Below are 16,805 nucleotides of genomic sequence, written 5' to 3'. Positions count from 1 at the left end.
GATTTTTCTCCCCTCCTGTCCTCTTTCCCCTCACCTCCCACCATGGTGTGATTAAATGTCCCCGCACTGCTCATTCCCTCTCGGCCTTGACCTCCTTCCCTTTCTCCTTCAGTTTCTGTTCATTCTGCCCCAGGAACACAGTGATTTTAACACCTGGTGATGATTCCTCCAAGAATAACCTGAGTTGCTAATCTGGGAACTGAGAGTGAATAGGGGGTAGGAGGGGGGAGGGAGGCAGATGCCAGGAAGAGCAGTACAGGGAACTATGGAGAGCTGGCTTCTGGTACTGCCTTGAGGATAAAGACTGTCCATCTCTCTCAAGCCCTGGTCTTTGAGCTTTGACTCTTGGAAAGTTGGTCACAGCCTAACCCCCAGCTGCCATCTGAGTCCCAGTGCCCAGCATGGAACCTGGTTCTTTGTCATCCCATGACAAATGGTAGTTGAGTGAATTCCATCCTTTGTGTGAATAGCTTCTTACCCTTAGAGAAAAGGATGGTGGTGGGATCAGCTTTAGGAACAGATTGGTAATAGATTCAGGTTGCACTCAGGGTTGCGTTAGATTGAATGTCAGTGTCAGGATGGAATAGAATCAGATTTAAGATCTGTTTCAAGGCAACTATTTACTGACTTATTCATTCATCACTCAGTCACTGACATCTCCCCTGTTCTGTGCTGAGGGGCTGGCACTCCAAAGATGAATGATCCTGTTCCTTCCCTCAAGGAGAGAGAGGAAAAGGTATAGGGGACCAAAAGGGGAAATAACTGTTTTTACTAGAGGGGATACCTGGGGACAAAGTTAGACCTAATTCCACAAAATAATGGAATAAGCCATAAAATAAACCACAATATAATGGTCCTATTTTATTCCCTCTGTTAAATTTTGCTTCTCATTATAGAATATGGGCTCACTTTTAAAAATTTGAAAAGTATAGAAAATTATGTTTTAAAAATCTTATAATCATCCCACCACTGCTGACATTCTGTTTCCTACAAATAATCAAGATCAAAGGCCTCAGTGAAGGTTTATGAGTCACAGAAGAGGAGGGAGAAGCTAGTTGGGCTGGGGTAGGCTCCCTGCAATGACTTCTGAGATGAGCCGTGAATCTTGATGATGAGTTAAGGTGGGTAAGGGTTCCCACTATTAATAAAGGCACAAGTTATGAAAAAGCATTTGGGGAATAAATGAGAAGGTGGAGTAGCAGGGAGGGTGATATGTTGGAGAGACAGGCTCTGAATTTTCTCAAATGCCTATTAGAGGGATCCATCGTATAGCCAGCTGGGACCAGAGAAGGTTTTTTAAAAAGGACTTATTGTGTCAGATACACATTTTAGAATGAACCCTCTACCCAGTGAAGAAAGGTGTGTGCTCATGTATTAGAAGAATACTCCTAAGAGCCAGGTGATGCTTGCATCCAGGGCTTGGGTCAGCATCTGTAACAGTCAGCAGGGCAGGTATCTGTCTATCTGTTCTCAGTTGGATTCACCGAAAATAATTTGGGTGTTTTAACCCTGTGGAAGGGAAATGACTTCTTCAAGCTTAGCAGGGTCCTTTCTGGCCTAGGAGGGTATCATGAACACAGTCCCCTCTCTCTGTCTCTCTTTAGGGCTACTCAGATCAAGACCTACTCCTGGGATAATGCACAGGTTATCCTGGTGGGGAACAAGTGTGACATGGAGGAAGAAAGGGTTGTTCCCACAGAGAAGGGTCGGCAACTCGCAGAGCAACTCGGTATGTGCAGAATACGTGTGTCTGTGTGTGCATGTGCACATGGGAATGGAACAGAGGGGGCAAATATTTGTAATTTACCCATTAAATGTGTTGTGATGGTGAATTATGTGTGCATGTGTTCTGTATGTTTCATTTTATATCTGTTATACATACAGGTTTTGCGCTAGTGAATTTTAGGTGACTCATTATTTATGAGCATGTATATTGTGTCATATTGAATGTATATGTGAAATTTAAATTTCTGAACTCTTAGTTTTACCAGCTCCTTCCAAAAAGGAGTTGAGTTGTCTTATTAAAGTCATAAAAGTACATCAATAAAAATAAATAAGTGAGAAGATTGGAGCAAAGGGGAAATATAGGTAGGTGGAAAATAAGAGGAAACCAGGAGAGATAAGTATGTGTGTTATGAATCCTTAGAAATGTGCAAGAGATGGGCCAAAATATTGGCTTTAAGCTTCCTAGCCACCTTAGCAAAGGAAGGAAACATAATCAGTTACGTGGTTGTTAAGAGAAAAACAAATGCGTTGTGATAGAACAGACTCTATATGCTGAATGCAACAATGTCCTTAATACCAAACATCCTTACAGAAACAATGCTGAACCTGGTAAGCTGAGCCACATAGTTTTCTCTCAATGTTGACTGATGCTTCCTCACTAAAACATAATTCACAACAAATGAAATTGCATGAAGGGACAGAACAATGTGGTTTAAGTATGTAGCTCAGTGATGCTCTGATTTTTTTCCCAGTTAAAGCATCTCGATCTTTGGGCTTCACTAAGGTCTAAGCGCCTCAGGCATGTCTCACCAGCCCCATGGCAGGACTTCTACTGATGAGAAAATATACTATTGAGCAAATGGATATTATAAAGATCCCAGCCGAACTTCCAGCCCAGGTGCAATTAACACCCCAATGCAGGTGTAATTAACAAGTTTGCTTACTTACAACTTTCTCTTTAAAAAGTCATGGCTGGGGGCTCAGCACTCCTGTGCCTGGGGTAAAAGACCAGAATTTCTGTAACACTACAAATACTTACTTATAAGAACAGCTTTTCCTTTTTTCCTTTTTTTTTTTTTTAATTCTCTTCCTTGCCTTTCTTCATTGGGGTTAAATATAAGATCACATTAGAGAAATCTTCCTCACGATGAATGCTTAGCTTCGAGCCAGTTTCCTTAAGCATTGCTCACAATCTTGGTGTTAAATATTGAGGAGCAAAGAATTTAAAGTTATACTCTGAGTTTCTGAAGTACAATATTTGGACAGGTAGGCAGGGAAATATATAAGTGTAATATACAAGAGTGAGTTGTGTGTTGTATGTATTTGTACTGTGTATGTTATGAGTATATGTGGGGGGGAGTGTCCAGTACATCTCTCTCCCCTTCCCTACTCTCCAGGATGACCTGGAATAGAAATTAGTAAACTGTAGGTTCTTAATAAATAGGGAGATTGGGTCACATTAGGTCTTGCTGTTCTTACCCTATCACAGAGGTTCTCAGGATCTAGAAAATGGTTCCGCTTATCACAAAACAGTGAGCACGCGGTAAAGTCCACTATTAAGTGACCTCAGCCTATCTCTTTACGCCTTCCACCTGCTGTCCCCAGTGAGAATCCCAGCACCCTCCCTTGACCAAATGTGCCTATCTATTCGGGGAGCTCTCTTCTAGTCCCCACCCTAACTCTCATCAGTCAGTGAGAATAGCACAAGCTTCACATCTCCCAGGAAGTCTTTCCAGAGACCCTCCAACCTCCTTTCTTTGTGCCCCAAATTACTGTACCCATACACACCACAGTCATAATACCCATCACACTTGGGTGAACTTGTTTACTTGCTCATCTCCTGAAAGCTTCTTGAGGACAGGAAATGAGTCTTGTTTATCTGTGTACACACAGTGCTTCCCAGACAGCCTGACATAGATACTGCAAAAATAGGTTTGGATCAATTGTTTTGCTTTGTTTTATAGATTTATTTTCTTTCTTTTTTTTTTTTTAATAGAGGCATGTTTAATTTATTTATTTGTTTGTTTGTTTGTTTTGTTTATACATGCACTGGGTACAGTCAGAAGCGCGGGAGGGTGAGAGAATTCACCAGAGCCAGAGCGGGGAGCAGAGCAGGCAGAAGGACCGAAGTACACTGCTGAGGGGAGCAGCGGGCGGCAGGAGAGGTCTGCACGCCATGTGGGATCCTCCTCCGGTGGCCGGGGAGCAGCCGGGGATCGAACCGGCGCCGCAGAGGCTGCCGGCAGCTTCGCAACCCAGCGCTCAACCACTGCGCCACCGGGCAGGCCCTATAGATTTATTTTCAAAGGGCAAAAACACTTAGACAATCTAATACAAGTCAAAACAGAATTACCCTGTCAAAATCAGAGATGATGCCAAAATGTGTCCTTACTTCCAGACACTTGCCAATATCTTGGAGTCCTCTCTCAATAGAGAAAAAGGACTGATATCTTGATCATATATATCCTCCTTATCTTCAACGTAATCTATCATTTCTTATGGATACATTAACTTCTCCACATCTGTATCATGAATTTCATACCCAAATTCATCCTCCATGACCATGATAATTTCCATTTGGTCCAAACTGTCTAAGCCTCAAAAAGGGCTTATTCTCACTTTCCTGGATCTAACAGGAAATGAGTCTGGCCAGTAGGGAAATGCACTTTTTCTACAAGGGAAGTACTAATCCGTTCAAAATGTGGTTTTGAAATACCTACATACACACACTCCAGTAAAGTGTAGTGGAAATAGCTCCAGAACAGGAGTTAGGAGATTGATGGTTTTATCCTGCTTCTGCCACTGTTTTACCTTGAGAATCTTGTTTCCTGTCTCTGAATCTCAGTTTACCATCTGAAAAAATGGGATTTAGATTAGTTGAGTAAGAAGGTCTGTTTGACTCTATCCCTCTATAATTCCATAATTTCATTTCACACAATTCCTCACTCATCCCTCAGTTATCTCAGACTCTTAGGCATTGTCTTACTTATTTAAGCTGCTCAGAAAATGTTTTTTGAATTGGGACAAACAATAAAAGCTTTGCATCACTGAATCTGGTTGAAAAGAAATAAAGACCTAGCTGGACCTGATAATGGCTAGCTTTAGTGCAGTGATTTATAGTTCAACTTGTGCCTCCACAACAATTCTCTTTGTAACCCTCACTCTCACTTCTAGCCTGGAAGGTGACATTATCGACAGCTCTTACACTGAAGAAAAAGCTGAGTCCAGACCACTTGTGTTTTTTTTTGCACACAGAGAGCTGTGCCACACTTTTGTGTCTGTATTTTTTTTCCACTGGAAGATTATGTAACTTTCTCAGTCATGCAAGGTAGTAGGTGGCAGGCCCAGTACTCAAACTGATAGCCTTTTTTTTTTCAATTATAAATTTTATTTTTATATTCCCCATACAATTGCGACCCCCTTATTTTGACCCCAGTTCCTCCCCTCCCCGCTCCCCTCCCCCCATAGAGTGTCTCTGGTTCATAGTTGTTTGTTGATTTGGATTTTTACTTTCTTATAGTTATTCTTTTTCCTGGTCCCTTATTTAAGTTTTCTAGATTCCTGCTATGAGTGAGACTACCCGGTATTTTTCTTTTTCTTTCTGGCTTATTTAGCTGAGCATGATCCCTTCCAGCGCCATCCATGTTGCTGCAAATTGCATGTGTTTCTCTTTTTTGAATGCTGAGTAATATTCCATGGTGTATATGTACCACATCTTCTTGATCCAGTCATCTATTTTTGGGCATTTGGGTTGTTTCCAAAGCTTAGCTATTGTAAATAGTGCTGCTCTAGACACAGGGGTGCAGGTGTTCTTTGGAATTGATGTTTCTGTGTCCTTTGGGTAAATACCTAGGAGTGGAATTGCTGGATCATATGGAAGCTCTATGTTTAGTAGGTCCAGAAATCTCCACACAGCTCTCCATAGTGGTTGGACCAGTTTGCACTCCCACCAACAGTGCAGGAGAGTTCCTTTTTCTCCACAACCTTGCCAACATTTGTTGTTGCTAGTTTTTTTAATATGTGCCATTCTCACTGGTGTAAGATGGTATCTCATGGTAGTTTTGATTTGCATTTCCCTGATTACAAGTGATGTTGAACATTTTTTCATATGCCTATTGGCCATTTGCATTTCTTCTTCAGAGAAGTTTCTTTTTAGCTCTTCTGCCCATTTTTTGACTGGATTATTTTCTTTGTTTGAGTCTCATCAGCTCTTTGTAGATTTTTGTGATCAGTTCTTTATCATTAGTGTTGGGTGCAAAAATGTTCTCCAGTTGGTGGGATTTCTCTTTGTTTTTGCTATTGTCTCTTTTGTTATGCAGAAGCTCTTTAATTTGATGTAGTCCCAGCTGTTTATCTTTGCCTTCACTATCACTGCTTTGGGTGATGTGTCTGTAAATATGTCTGTGATGTGCATATCATGTAGTGTTTCGCCTATATTTCCTTCTATGTATTTTATGGTTTCAGTTCTTATGTCTAGTTCTTTAATCCATTTTGAGTTGGTTTTTGTGTATGGTGTGAGGTAGTAGTCAAGCTTCATTCTTTTGCATGTAGCGACCCAGTTTTCCCAGTACCATTTATTGAACAAACTTTCTTTGCTCCAATGCATATTCTTTGCTTCTTTGTCGAAGATTAGTTGACCATAAATCTGTGGGTTTATTTCTGGATTTTCTTTTCTATTCCATTGGTCTGTGTGTCTGTTCTTGTTCGAATACCATGCAGTTTTGATGATTATGGCTTTGTAGTATAGTTTGAAGTTTGGGAGTGTGATGCCTCCATTCCCTTATTTTTTTTTTCAGGAGACCTTTGGCTATTCGGGGTTTTTGGTGATTCCATATGAATTTCATCAATAATTGTTCTATTTCTTTGAAGAATGACATTGAAATTTTTATTGGAATAGCACTGAATCTGTATATTGCTTTTGGTAGGATTGCCATTTTAATAATGTTTATTCTTCCAATCCATGATCAGGGGATGTCTTTCCATTTCTTTGTGTCTTCTTCTATTTCTTTTAACAGTGTTTTATACAAACTGATAACATTTTCCTCAGGTTCATGAAAAGGTTTCTCAGGAATTGAGAATCTAGCAAGCTCAGGAAGATGACAACCAATTAATCAGACTATGTTGATTAATAATGTGATGTTCCCATTATATGAGCCAGCTGTGTTTTCCCCCAAATCAGCCATAGTCTGTCTTCAAATTTCCACCTTCAGTTCTAATGTTAGTGAGATTTCTTTAGATGATGTTATGGTAGTACATAATCTGAGTCAGGAACTGAGATAATAAAGGTTAATTTCGGGGCCTCCCTGGTGGCGCAAGGGGTTAAGACACAACCTATGAAGCTATCCACAGCTACTGAAGCACGAGTTCGATCCCCAGCCAGGGAGAAGACCCACATGGCGTAGCAGAGCTCTCCTGACTCGCCCGCTGCTCCCCTCAGCAGTGTATTTCAGTCAGTCTGCCTGTTCTGTTCCCCACTCTGTCTCTGGTGAATCCTCTCACCCTCCACACCTCTGGCCTGTACCCCAGTTCTTGCATGCATAAATAAATCAATCTTAAATTTTAAAAAAAATTTAGAAAAAGGTGCTATTACAGGTCAGCTCAACTCTGTTTCATGTGTCTTCTTATTCTGGGATTTAATCTGGGGTGGTGAAATCACACAAAGGCTCTTCAAGCTTCTGTTGGGGCTTGGATCATTCATATCTATTGGCCAAAGCAATTCATAGGCTCAAACCTGATGTTGATGGCGTGGGGATATATAGTACTCTCACAAGGAAGGACTGCAAACCTCTAGGAATGGGTGGGAATGGAAAATTCTCCACAGGGAGGGCCATGAATGATCTGCCATAGTCACTGAACATATGCTGGACCCAAGGACATAAGTGAATGGGTTCCCTGCCCTCAAGATGCTACTGTTCAGGGAAACAACAATAATAAAGCGATCATTTCAACATCCTTTGGGTAGATGGCTATGGCAGTCCTTAGCCTATTTGCTATCATTCTTCACCCTTTGGCTCAATCCCCTCTGGTGAAGCTGAACCTTGCAGGCTGTGTTTCCCAGTCTCCTGTAATTTTGCTTTTTGGTTCAGGTTAGCCAAAAAGAGACACTGGCAGGTGATTGGAGTGGGGAAAACTGGGTATCCTTGCACCCCCATCTTGGCCGACTCCCACAGCAGAGGCTGCTTCTCTTCTCTGATTCCTACTTCTGTGGTTCTAATGTCCTTTGCCTCCATAAGTTGTTTTTTATTAGTTTGTTTGCTCCCAATAATTGCTGGGTTTCCTCACTATTCTATTTTACTTCTCATTTCTTCTACTACCTATATAACCAATCCCCTCTTATATAAATGTTAAGAATAGTTTCCATATTTCCTGTTGGAATCTGAAAAAATTGGGCATGGTGCCTTGGGAGTACAGAGGAGAGGTACATTGTATGTTCTGAGTGGTAGAGAAATAGTAAGAAGAGAAAGGGAGGACTCTCTGGAATCAGTGATTCTATAGATAAGTAAATAACATGGTTAGGAGTAGGAATTAGAGTAATAGCATTAAAAAAAGGCACCAGATAAGAAAGTGTTGATGTTTCTGGATTATAGTGTGAACCAGGAAGACAAGGCTGGAGAAATACATAGAAGCCAAGTCGTGTAGGGTCTTGGATGTTAGACCAATGAGGTTAGCTATTGCATTAATTAGACCTCTTTCAGGTCTAGTGACATAAATCTGAATTAAAATAACTCAAGTTATGAGGATGGGGTATAGCTAAAGCTAAATGGGAGAGGTCACTGGAGATGAGCTATTCAAGGAATTAAGAGGTCAAGGTGTTGGATGGATTGTCCACAAGAAACCTAGAATTCCTGAGAATGAGAACAAGTGAGAGGTGGAAAGGCAGGCAATGAGTCCCTTGCCAAAATCAGTGACCAGAGGGAAATGAGATAAAGATTGATAAGTGACAGACATGAGGAGGTGTCAGCATGGGATAGAGAAGGGATGTGAACATAAAAATAGAGAATGTTTTGGGGGTAGTGTCAGGATGAGAAAAGATACATTTAGCTGCATACAAGTTTCTGAATAGAATTCTGAAGTCAAATTCAGAAGCAGGCACTATGGACACAGTCTGTGGGTCTGTGACAGCTACCTTCAGACAAGACAAGTAAACAATAATTTGAGGGGGAGGGATCATCTCATATTCAGTTAAGAATTGGGCCCCATTAAAGATGGGAAGAAATCCCAATTAAAGGGAGGAAGGGACTAGAGGCTAGTCTGATTAATTGGTTGTCATTTTCCTGAACTTGCCAGATTCTCAGTTCCTTTTAATGAAACCTTTTAATGAACCTGAGGAAAAGGTTACCATCTGGGTGTACTAAGGAAGAGCCTTCCAAGAGTCTGACAGTAATTGGGTGGGGGTACATTTGAGGTTGTTCCAGTAGCAAAGGAGAACCATGAGCAGGCTGCTTGAATTAGGTCTCATACTGTGGTGACTATTAAGACATTACCTTGGCAGGACATCCAAGATCTCCAGTTTGGTCAGGTACTGCCTCATCTCTCACTACTTTGGGCTTTCTGTTCTAATGAACCTGTTATGGTTGTTCTGGTAGATACATACTGGTGTATTTATATATGTAACATTATATATAACATATGTATATTTTGCATTTAATTCTCATTATACCCTGTGAAGTAGGTGATAGTCACTTTATTCAACAGATGAATAAACAGAAAATAAGCAACTTGCCCGAGGTCACACAGCTAGTAACTGATGGAAGCTGTACTCCAATCCAGACTGTCTGACTCCTGGGCCTCTTCCCACTGACCAACTGTACAATGTGGCATGTCTGCCCCTCAGTGCCAATTTCTCTGAAGGGATTTGTGCCCCTGTATCCTCATCTTCATCCAAATTGATAGTTAAAGTCTGCTTACTTTTTTTTCCGTATTTGCCCTGTGTGTGCCTAACCAGCAATATATTCTCCCTATCTCTGCAGACATGGTCACTTGTGAATAGTAAGTCAAAGGTCAGAGAGTCCATTTTTCTGATATTCATTTCGAGAGAGCGATGTCCTAAGGTTTTCTGAAGCTGGGTTTCTAAGACCTCAGAATAATGAGCCAGCAGCCGCCTGCTTCTTTATCACAGGTCTGCAATTAGTGGGCAATTTTGCAGTTTGCCTCTCTCAGGTCAAGACACGAGCCACAGGAGAAGCTGTCAGCCAGAGGTGGGCTGGTGGAATTGTGAATGCCTTCAAGCTGGGAAGGCCAGGAGAAGCAGAGTCTTATTTGTACCTGAGGCTTCAGTTCCCCCAGCCGTATGATGTGGTGATCACAGGGAGGAGGAAGGTAAAGGAAAGAGAACCCCTCTTTTGTGGGAAAAGATGATGAAAGAGAGAGAAAGGAATAAAGAGGTAAGAGGAGCAAGATAAAAAGAGAGCAAAAAGAAACTGTCATAACAGGCAACTTTTGTACAGCAATTTATCATTCATCTCAATCCTCCCAACTTCTCTCAGCAGGAAGACACTGTTATTATTCCTGTTTGACATACAAGGAGTCTGAGATGCAGAGAGGTTAAGCGATTCAGAAAGGTGAAGGAATTTGTCCAGATTTGGACACTGTGGCAGTCAGATAAGAGCAAAGGAGGTCAAAGAGACTTGTAAAGGAAGCAAAAGATATGATGAGGGGAGGAGGGCCAGGGAAGAAAATGAAATGGACAAAGAAGAAGAAATGGCAGCCAGGCTGTGTATGCACTTTGGAACTAGTCAAACCCAGATCTAAACCCAATTGCCACGGATACAACCACATGAATGTGTGTGACTTATATGATCTCCTGGAGCCTCCATTTCTCATTTATAAATTGGAGATGTTTATATTTACCCAACATGCTATTGTGAAGATTTAGTAAGATGATATTTGTTAAGCTCCTACCATAGTATCTGGTGTAGGCAGGTGCTCAGTAAATATCAGGGATCCCAGGGAGAAAGTATGAGGAACATAAGTGGGGAAAAAGGAGCCAAATGAAAAAAGGGAAGAGAGAGGAAGGTGGACAGACTAAAGAGGAGGGAGTAGGCTGGGACAGGAGCATGAGGGAGAAGGCAGATTATACTTCTAAGGTCCACCCCCCCACCTGACCAACATTCCTCAATTGGGGAATGTTCTGGCCACAGACATGAAAGTGTTATAAAGGATCTCAAGGTAAAGGATCCAAATAGACAGGAATGTCTCAGGCTTCAGGTGCAATTTTCCATGGGATTTTTTGTTGTGTTCATGTGAGGAGGGAAAGATACAGAGTAATCCTACTGGAATTTGAGGAGGAGACACCCAGTTGAGTTGGAATAAGCCAGTGTGTCTGTGGGTAAAAAGGGCGAATGAAGCTTTGCTTATTCACTGTGGGTCTTGGCTGCCTCTCAGAGCCCAGCTAAAGATGGCCAGGTTGGTGTGAATGGGTGGCAGAGGGATGAATCGGAAAAACTCTGATCAAAAAGGCTAAAACCTGTGCTCCTTGTGTGCTGCTGATGCTTCTCCCTATCTTGGGTAAGTCAGCTTACTTCTCAAAGTCACAGTGTCTGCATTCGTGAAATGGAGAGGTTTCGTCTGGACTCTTTTTTGAGGATCAAATGAGATAATGGATGTGATAAATGCTTTGGAAACTGTGAAGTACTGTGCATACAAATTAAGTTATTCACTCTTCCAGCAAACACCTAACGCACACTCTGTGTCAAGCACAGGGCTATACGCTTTATGCATTATCTTATTTATTAACAATTCTTGAAATAATTCTGTGAGATAGCTAAAATTATCTATTTATAAGCCAGTAAACTGATGAATAAAGAGAACAGGTGACTTGCTAGGGGTTTCCCAGCTGGTCACCAATAGAGTCAGGCCCTGTCTGATTCTAAAACCAGTGCCCTGTATCATCTCCTTGAAAGAGAAGCCTCTGTCCATAGAATTAGACTGCCTCGCTTCACTCCTGAAACAGGCTGTATGAATCCAGACTGTTCTGGCGAGGGGGCATGAAAGGGAAGGGACAAAGACTCACCTATATCTCTCTTCTCTCCTCAGGGTTTGACTTCTTTGAAGCCAGCGCCAAGGAGAACATCAGTGTGAGGCAGGCTTTTGAGCGCCTGGTGGATGCCATTTGCGACAAGATGTCTGATTCACTGGACACGGACCCTTCCGTGCTGGGCACTGCTAAGAACACTCGCCTCTCAGACACCCCACCGCTACTGCAGCAGAACTGCTCATGCTAGGCAAGGCCCATCCTCCCTCTGTCCTCTCATTGTGGCCCCACACTCACTGTTTCCCCTGTCACACTTTGTCCACCCCCAGCCCCGAGCAAGCTGAGTTGCTACTGTTCTTTGCCTGCAGCGGAGGCTGAAGCATGTCCCTAGGGTGCTCTTCAGATGGCCCCACTCAAGATACTCAGCACTAGACTAACTAACTGCAGGTCACACTTTGCGTGGAAATTCATTTTACAAAAGAGGACTCCAATTTATGAAAGGGATTCACTGTAGGGACTTAAAAAGTGAGTCTCTTCTCACCTTTTAAGATTTCCTCCATTAAACAAACTTACACACACATAAACACACACACACATGCACACACTTTTCAGACCCTGGTCAACTGTGTAAAGTGAGACCCACACTTTAATCTTATTAAAGAAAACCTCCCAAATAACATGCTTGTTTCATATCAAGCTCCCAGTGGGGCCTCCTCTCACTGCAAGTCAAGCTTTGGCTCTCAGAGCCCTCTGCCTGTTACCACGGATGCCCGCAGGGCCTGGGCAGTTGCTGTGGTGACAAGCCTAAGCTAATCTCCAGAGAGCTCAGACTCTCTAATGATGCTGAAGGAGCAAAGGCTGAGTCAGAAACACACTTAAAAGAAAAAGATTATCCCCTGCAAAATGTCAAAGGTTCCTGCTATATGAAAGAGCAAGCAAGCTCAAGAAAGACAAAGAGAAAGAAAAGAAATACGAGCATGAAGAAGCAGATCATGAATTTCTGATTTTGCTGCTTTCCACTTGGCTCCAACTATGGGAACACCATAGTTCCCATACTGGTCATTGGTTCTTAGACTCCCAGAATCTGAAAGTTTTAGAATTAGTGGGGTCCCAAAATTTATCTTGTCTGACCGGTCAATTCCAATCTTCATATCCTGGACAGGTGGCTGTCAGACCTCACAACCAAATCTCTTTGTTCTAAAGCATACATTCTAGGCAGGGACCAGAGCTCATTGTCCACAGCATCTTCAGGCAGCTCTTATAATCAGAAAGTTTTCATTACTATAAGCTGAAATCTGCCTCCTGGAAATTGTTTCTGTTTCCACCCCATTTGTATAGCTCTGCTGTCAGAGACCTCACGTCTCTGCTTTCTCTGCACTGTAACACCTTAGATGATTTGAGAACAGAAATCATGACTCCGGGGATCTGCTCTTTTCCAAAGTCAAATAGTTATAATTCCATCTGCCATTCTTCACTGCATGTGCTCCTAAACCCACCCTTTCCTTCAACCCATCTTTCAATCATTACTGAATAATTCAACTCATTAATGTGATTCAAAGCAGAATAAATCTAAGGAGGGAAAACTGAACTCAGAGATCCCAAACCTAACCTCATTCTCTTGGGAGTGAAATCTTAATTTCTACGAAGACCATATGTGAAATCACTCCTGGCATAGAGCCATTTTTCAAACATGAACCAAAAAACAAAAACAAAAAATACCCCTCTGACACCAGAAGCAAACTGAATGGAGTAAATCATGATTCTAGCTTATATGGACATGGGCATACATCTGGTTTTTAGCTGAAACAATGACATGAGATCAGTGATGACTCCTGAAAATCATTCCACCGGCCCTGGCCTGAATCCCACCTTCTCCCTGCACTGTCTTGTCATCTTTAAAGTTGGGGAGGAGGGGACAGAAGAAGAGTTTAACCAAGTTTTCTCTCCTGAATTCAAAAGCATCTCATTTTCCTAGGAAATTACATTAACTAGCAGTAGGTCCAACAACTACATAAAAGGGCCCTTTGGAGAGATTGTGGTCTTTGATGCAGTACAGAGGATAGTTTGGGCTTGGAATCAGACCTGGACTATACTCTTAAACTAATGTGACTCTGGACCAATTACTGCTCATCTCTGAGTCTTGATTTCCTACTGACAAAATGAGGGGTATTATTTGGATAATCCTGAAGTTTCCTTTTGGCATTACTAACTTCTGGCTTTTTTTTTTTTCCACCTGCACATTTCATTTGTAGTTATCTGCAAAATAAACCCAAGAGATGAGGATCATCACCCCAATATTATTGTAGCTAATACTGATGTCATATTTACTCTGTTCTAGGCATTATTGCAACCATTTCATGTGTATTAACTAATTTTTCCTCCTATTGTCTTTAGACAGGAGATCCTATAATCAACATCATTCAAAGATGAGGAAACTAAGGTGCTGTGAGATTCATTAGCTTTCCCAAAGTTACTTAGTGAGTAAATGGTAGATCTGGGGTTCAAATCCAGGCAGTAGGCTCTAAGGTCTGTACTGTAAACCACATTCTATGCTACATCTCTAATAGATGATTCAAAGAGGGTAAGAGACTTGGTCAAGATCACACTACCAGGAATCAGGTGTCAAATTCATTGGAAAAAAAAGACATGTCTCTAATCTGTTAACAAATTGTTCAGTATTTAGACTATAATGAGGTGATGGAGGTTTAACAGTTCTGGAAAGGAGAGTCAGCCTCTGAGGCAACCAAGTCCCAAGGGCTTGAGTAACATAACTCAGTGCTTTTTAGGCCCAAATATTGACTGTGCCTGTATCTGCCTCTGTCAGGCATTTCTTACCTAGCTCTCAAGTAATACTTTGAAGGGCCTCCCCACTCTAGCAGTGGGGCATTTGGCAGGAGTGACTTGATTTCTCCGATCATAGAAGAATATGATCCCTTCAAAGTGTAGTGATTCTGGGTATGATTTTTACACTGTAACCTCTTCTAAAGGTCAGGAAAAATTTCTATTTTTCTGAGTGGTGACACCCATTTGCCCTATTACTAGTGATTCAAGTTATTTATGGCTCCTGGATATTTTAGTATCTTATAATCTTTTTTCTCCCCTTGAATATCCAGGTAAGGACTGAAGTGTTTATTTTAAAAGCTGTCAAATTCTATGAAACTCAGGAGCCAGTTTCAGGGAGAAATCTTCTTCACAACAGATGGAATTGAGTTAAGTGTAATAGTGACAAACTCTTCTGCTGGGCAGCAAACAGACCTGTTTGTTAGATGGCAATTTCCCAGCCCTGCTCTGTGACCTGGTTTCTGCCGAGTGGAAGGCAACAAGCCTCCAGCTGACTGAAGTGCAATGTTCATCAATCACAGTAATAGTGCAATTAGCCACCAAGGTTGAAGCTGCATAGTATGTGTTAGTGGCAACTTAGCCTGATTTTTGTCTTGTTTGATAATCCAAATAAAAGAAGATTAAAAAAAAAAAAGACCTCTGAAGAGGCAAATGTAGGCCAAAAGTGCAATACAGTATTGTAGTTATTTACAGAATCTGTTTGAAATGCATGTGTATCTGTAAATACAAAGTAATTTGTGACTTCTTATTGTCTCCTCAGCATTATTAACTTCTAGGAGTAGCAACAGGATAGAGTGTACTGAATGGTGAAAGACTTATGGAATATTAGATGTGGAAGGCAACTAGAGAAAATCTTGGCCGGGTTCCTCACTTGACAAAAAAGAAGGTTGAGAGCCAGGGAGAGGGAGGAAATTCCCTATAGTCACTCCGAGAGTGCATTAGGGATGGAGTCAGTAGCAGGTTCTGGATCATCTCTAAGAAATTCACCTATCCTTTATCTCCTAGGGACCTGGCACTATTAAGCACTGGATAAATATAATCTAATGTTTCCTGTGTGCAAGGTATCTATCATCTCTGGAGGCACTGTTTCTAAAATATTTTTCTCTCAAGTTGGCAGACAAGGAAACACAGACTTGAAAAAGTTAACATGCCTAAGTCACCCACTAGGATCATTTGAACCTCTCACTGTCTGACTCATGCTTTCAGTTCTCCACTTCAGGTTGTCTCTCGGATAAAGGGGGTATGGGAGGATGGTAGCGACAGACTCCAAAGGATTCCCAGAGTTAGTTAAATAATTGAATATTGGTTGGGACATTGTTTTCACAATTACTTTGTGACAGCAGTCTTTTGACATCCACAGAATAATATGAACATCCCCCACACCTGACTTTCCTACTCACAACATCTGTTCCTGCCCAGAAGCCCCTTGCTTGGCTTTCAAGTTTGCTAGAATATCTTGAGAAATGTTTGCTTGAATTTGTTTGCCAGTGGTTTTTGAAGTAAGTGGAAGGAATTACAATGACCAGTGTCTTGGTATCTCATCTTTTTCAGATTCCTTATTGCAAACCTACACCTGATTTTCTGCTTTATCTGGAGAATCAGATATGTCTGGGAGAGTGAGACAGGTCCATCAGATACAAACACTGTTGGGCGATGTCCATCAGATATGCAAGAGACAGGTCCATTAGATACAAACACTGTTGGGCGATGTTTTTGAAGGCCTGGACCCTTTGTGTAGAGTCGATGAAATTTTATCATTCAGTAAATTAGTGTCTAATATGTGCCATGATGTTATCAGAGGCAAATTAGACATAGTTGTTACCTTCATAAAGCTTATAGACCAACAGCTGGTAGTTTAGCCTAGACACTGTAAAATAACCACCAAATATACAGTACAAAGTGCTCTGAACGAAAGATACTTAATTCTACAAGAACACATATCTAGAAAACTTGAATCACCTTTGTGGAGCTGTTTTCAGGAACCCTAGGAAAACCCCACTGCTCCCAAACATTAACACTACCCACTAATCATTGCTTTGCACTTCTCAGTTAAGCTTTTGTATTTCAGTTCAAATCTTTGATGATGGATCCAATCCAAATCCTCCAAAAAGAGTAAGACTGAAAGAATATCTACCTGTAAAACATTTTTAAACAGCCTGGTTTAGAATCAATTGTTCTTTGAGGGATGTTACAAACTACTCCAAAAACGTAGTGACTTAAAACAAGATATATTTATTATTTCTCATGATTCTATGGGTTGTCTGGG

General features: G+C 41.4%; 1 protein-coding gene across 1 annotated transcript in view; it reads left to right on the top strand.

Moving 5' to 3' along the window:
• Nucleotides 1-11,948, top strand: part of RAB3B (RAB3B, member RAS oncogene family) — a gene marked incomplete at both ends in the record, with an annotated part of 39,994 nt that extends 28,046 nt beyond the window's left edge. Inside the window, 2 exons of the mRNA XM_084243916.1 lie at nucleotides 1,605-1,729; nucleotides 11,761-11,948. Of these exons, the coding sequence (XP_084100042.1) occupies nucleotides 1,605-1,729; nucleotides 11,761-11,948 (313 nt within the window). The remainder of the gene's footprint in view (nucleotides 1-1,604; nucleotides 1,730-11,760) is intronic.
• Between the last annotated feature and the right edge of the window lie 4,857 nt (nucleotides 11,949-16,805).

This window comes from Talpa europaea (genome assembly GCF_964194135.1).
Source record: "Talpa europaea genome assembly, chromosome: 9".
Lineage (NCBI taxonomy): Eukaryota > Metazoa > Chordata > Mammalia > Eulipotyphla > Talpidae > Talpa > Talpa europaea.
The sequence above is the reverse complement of the archived record's forward strand: the minus strand, read 5'-3'. Positions and strand labels throughout refer to the sequence as shown.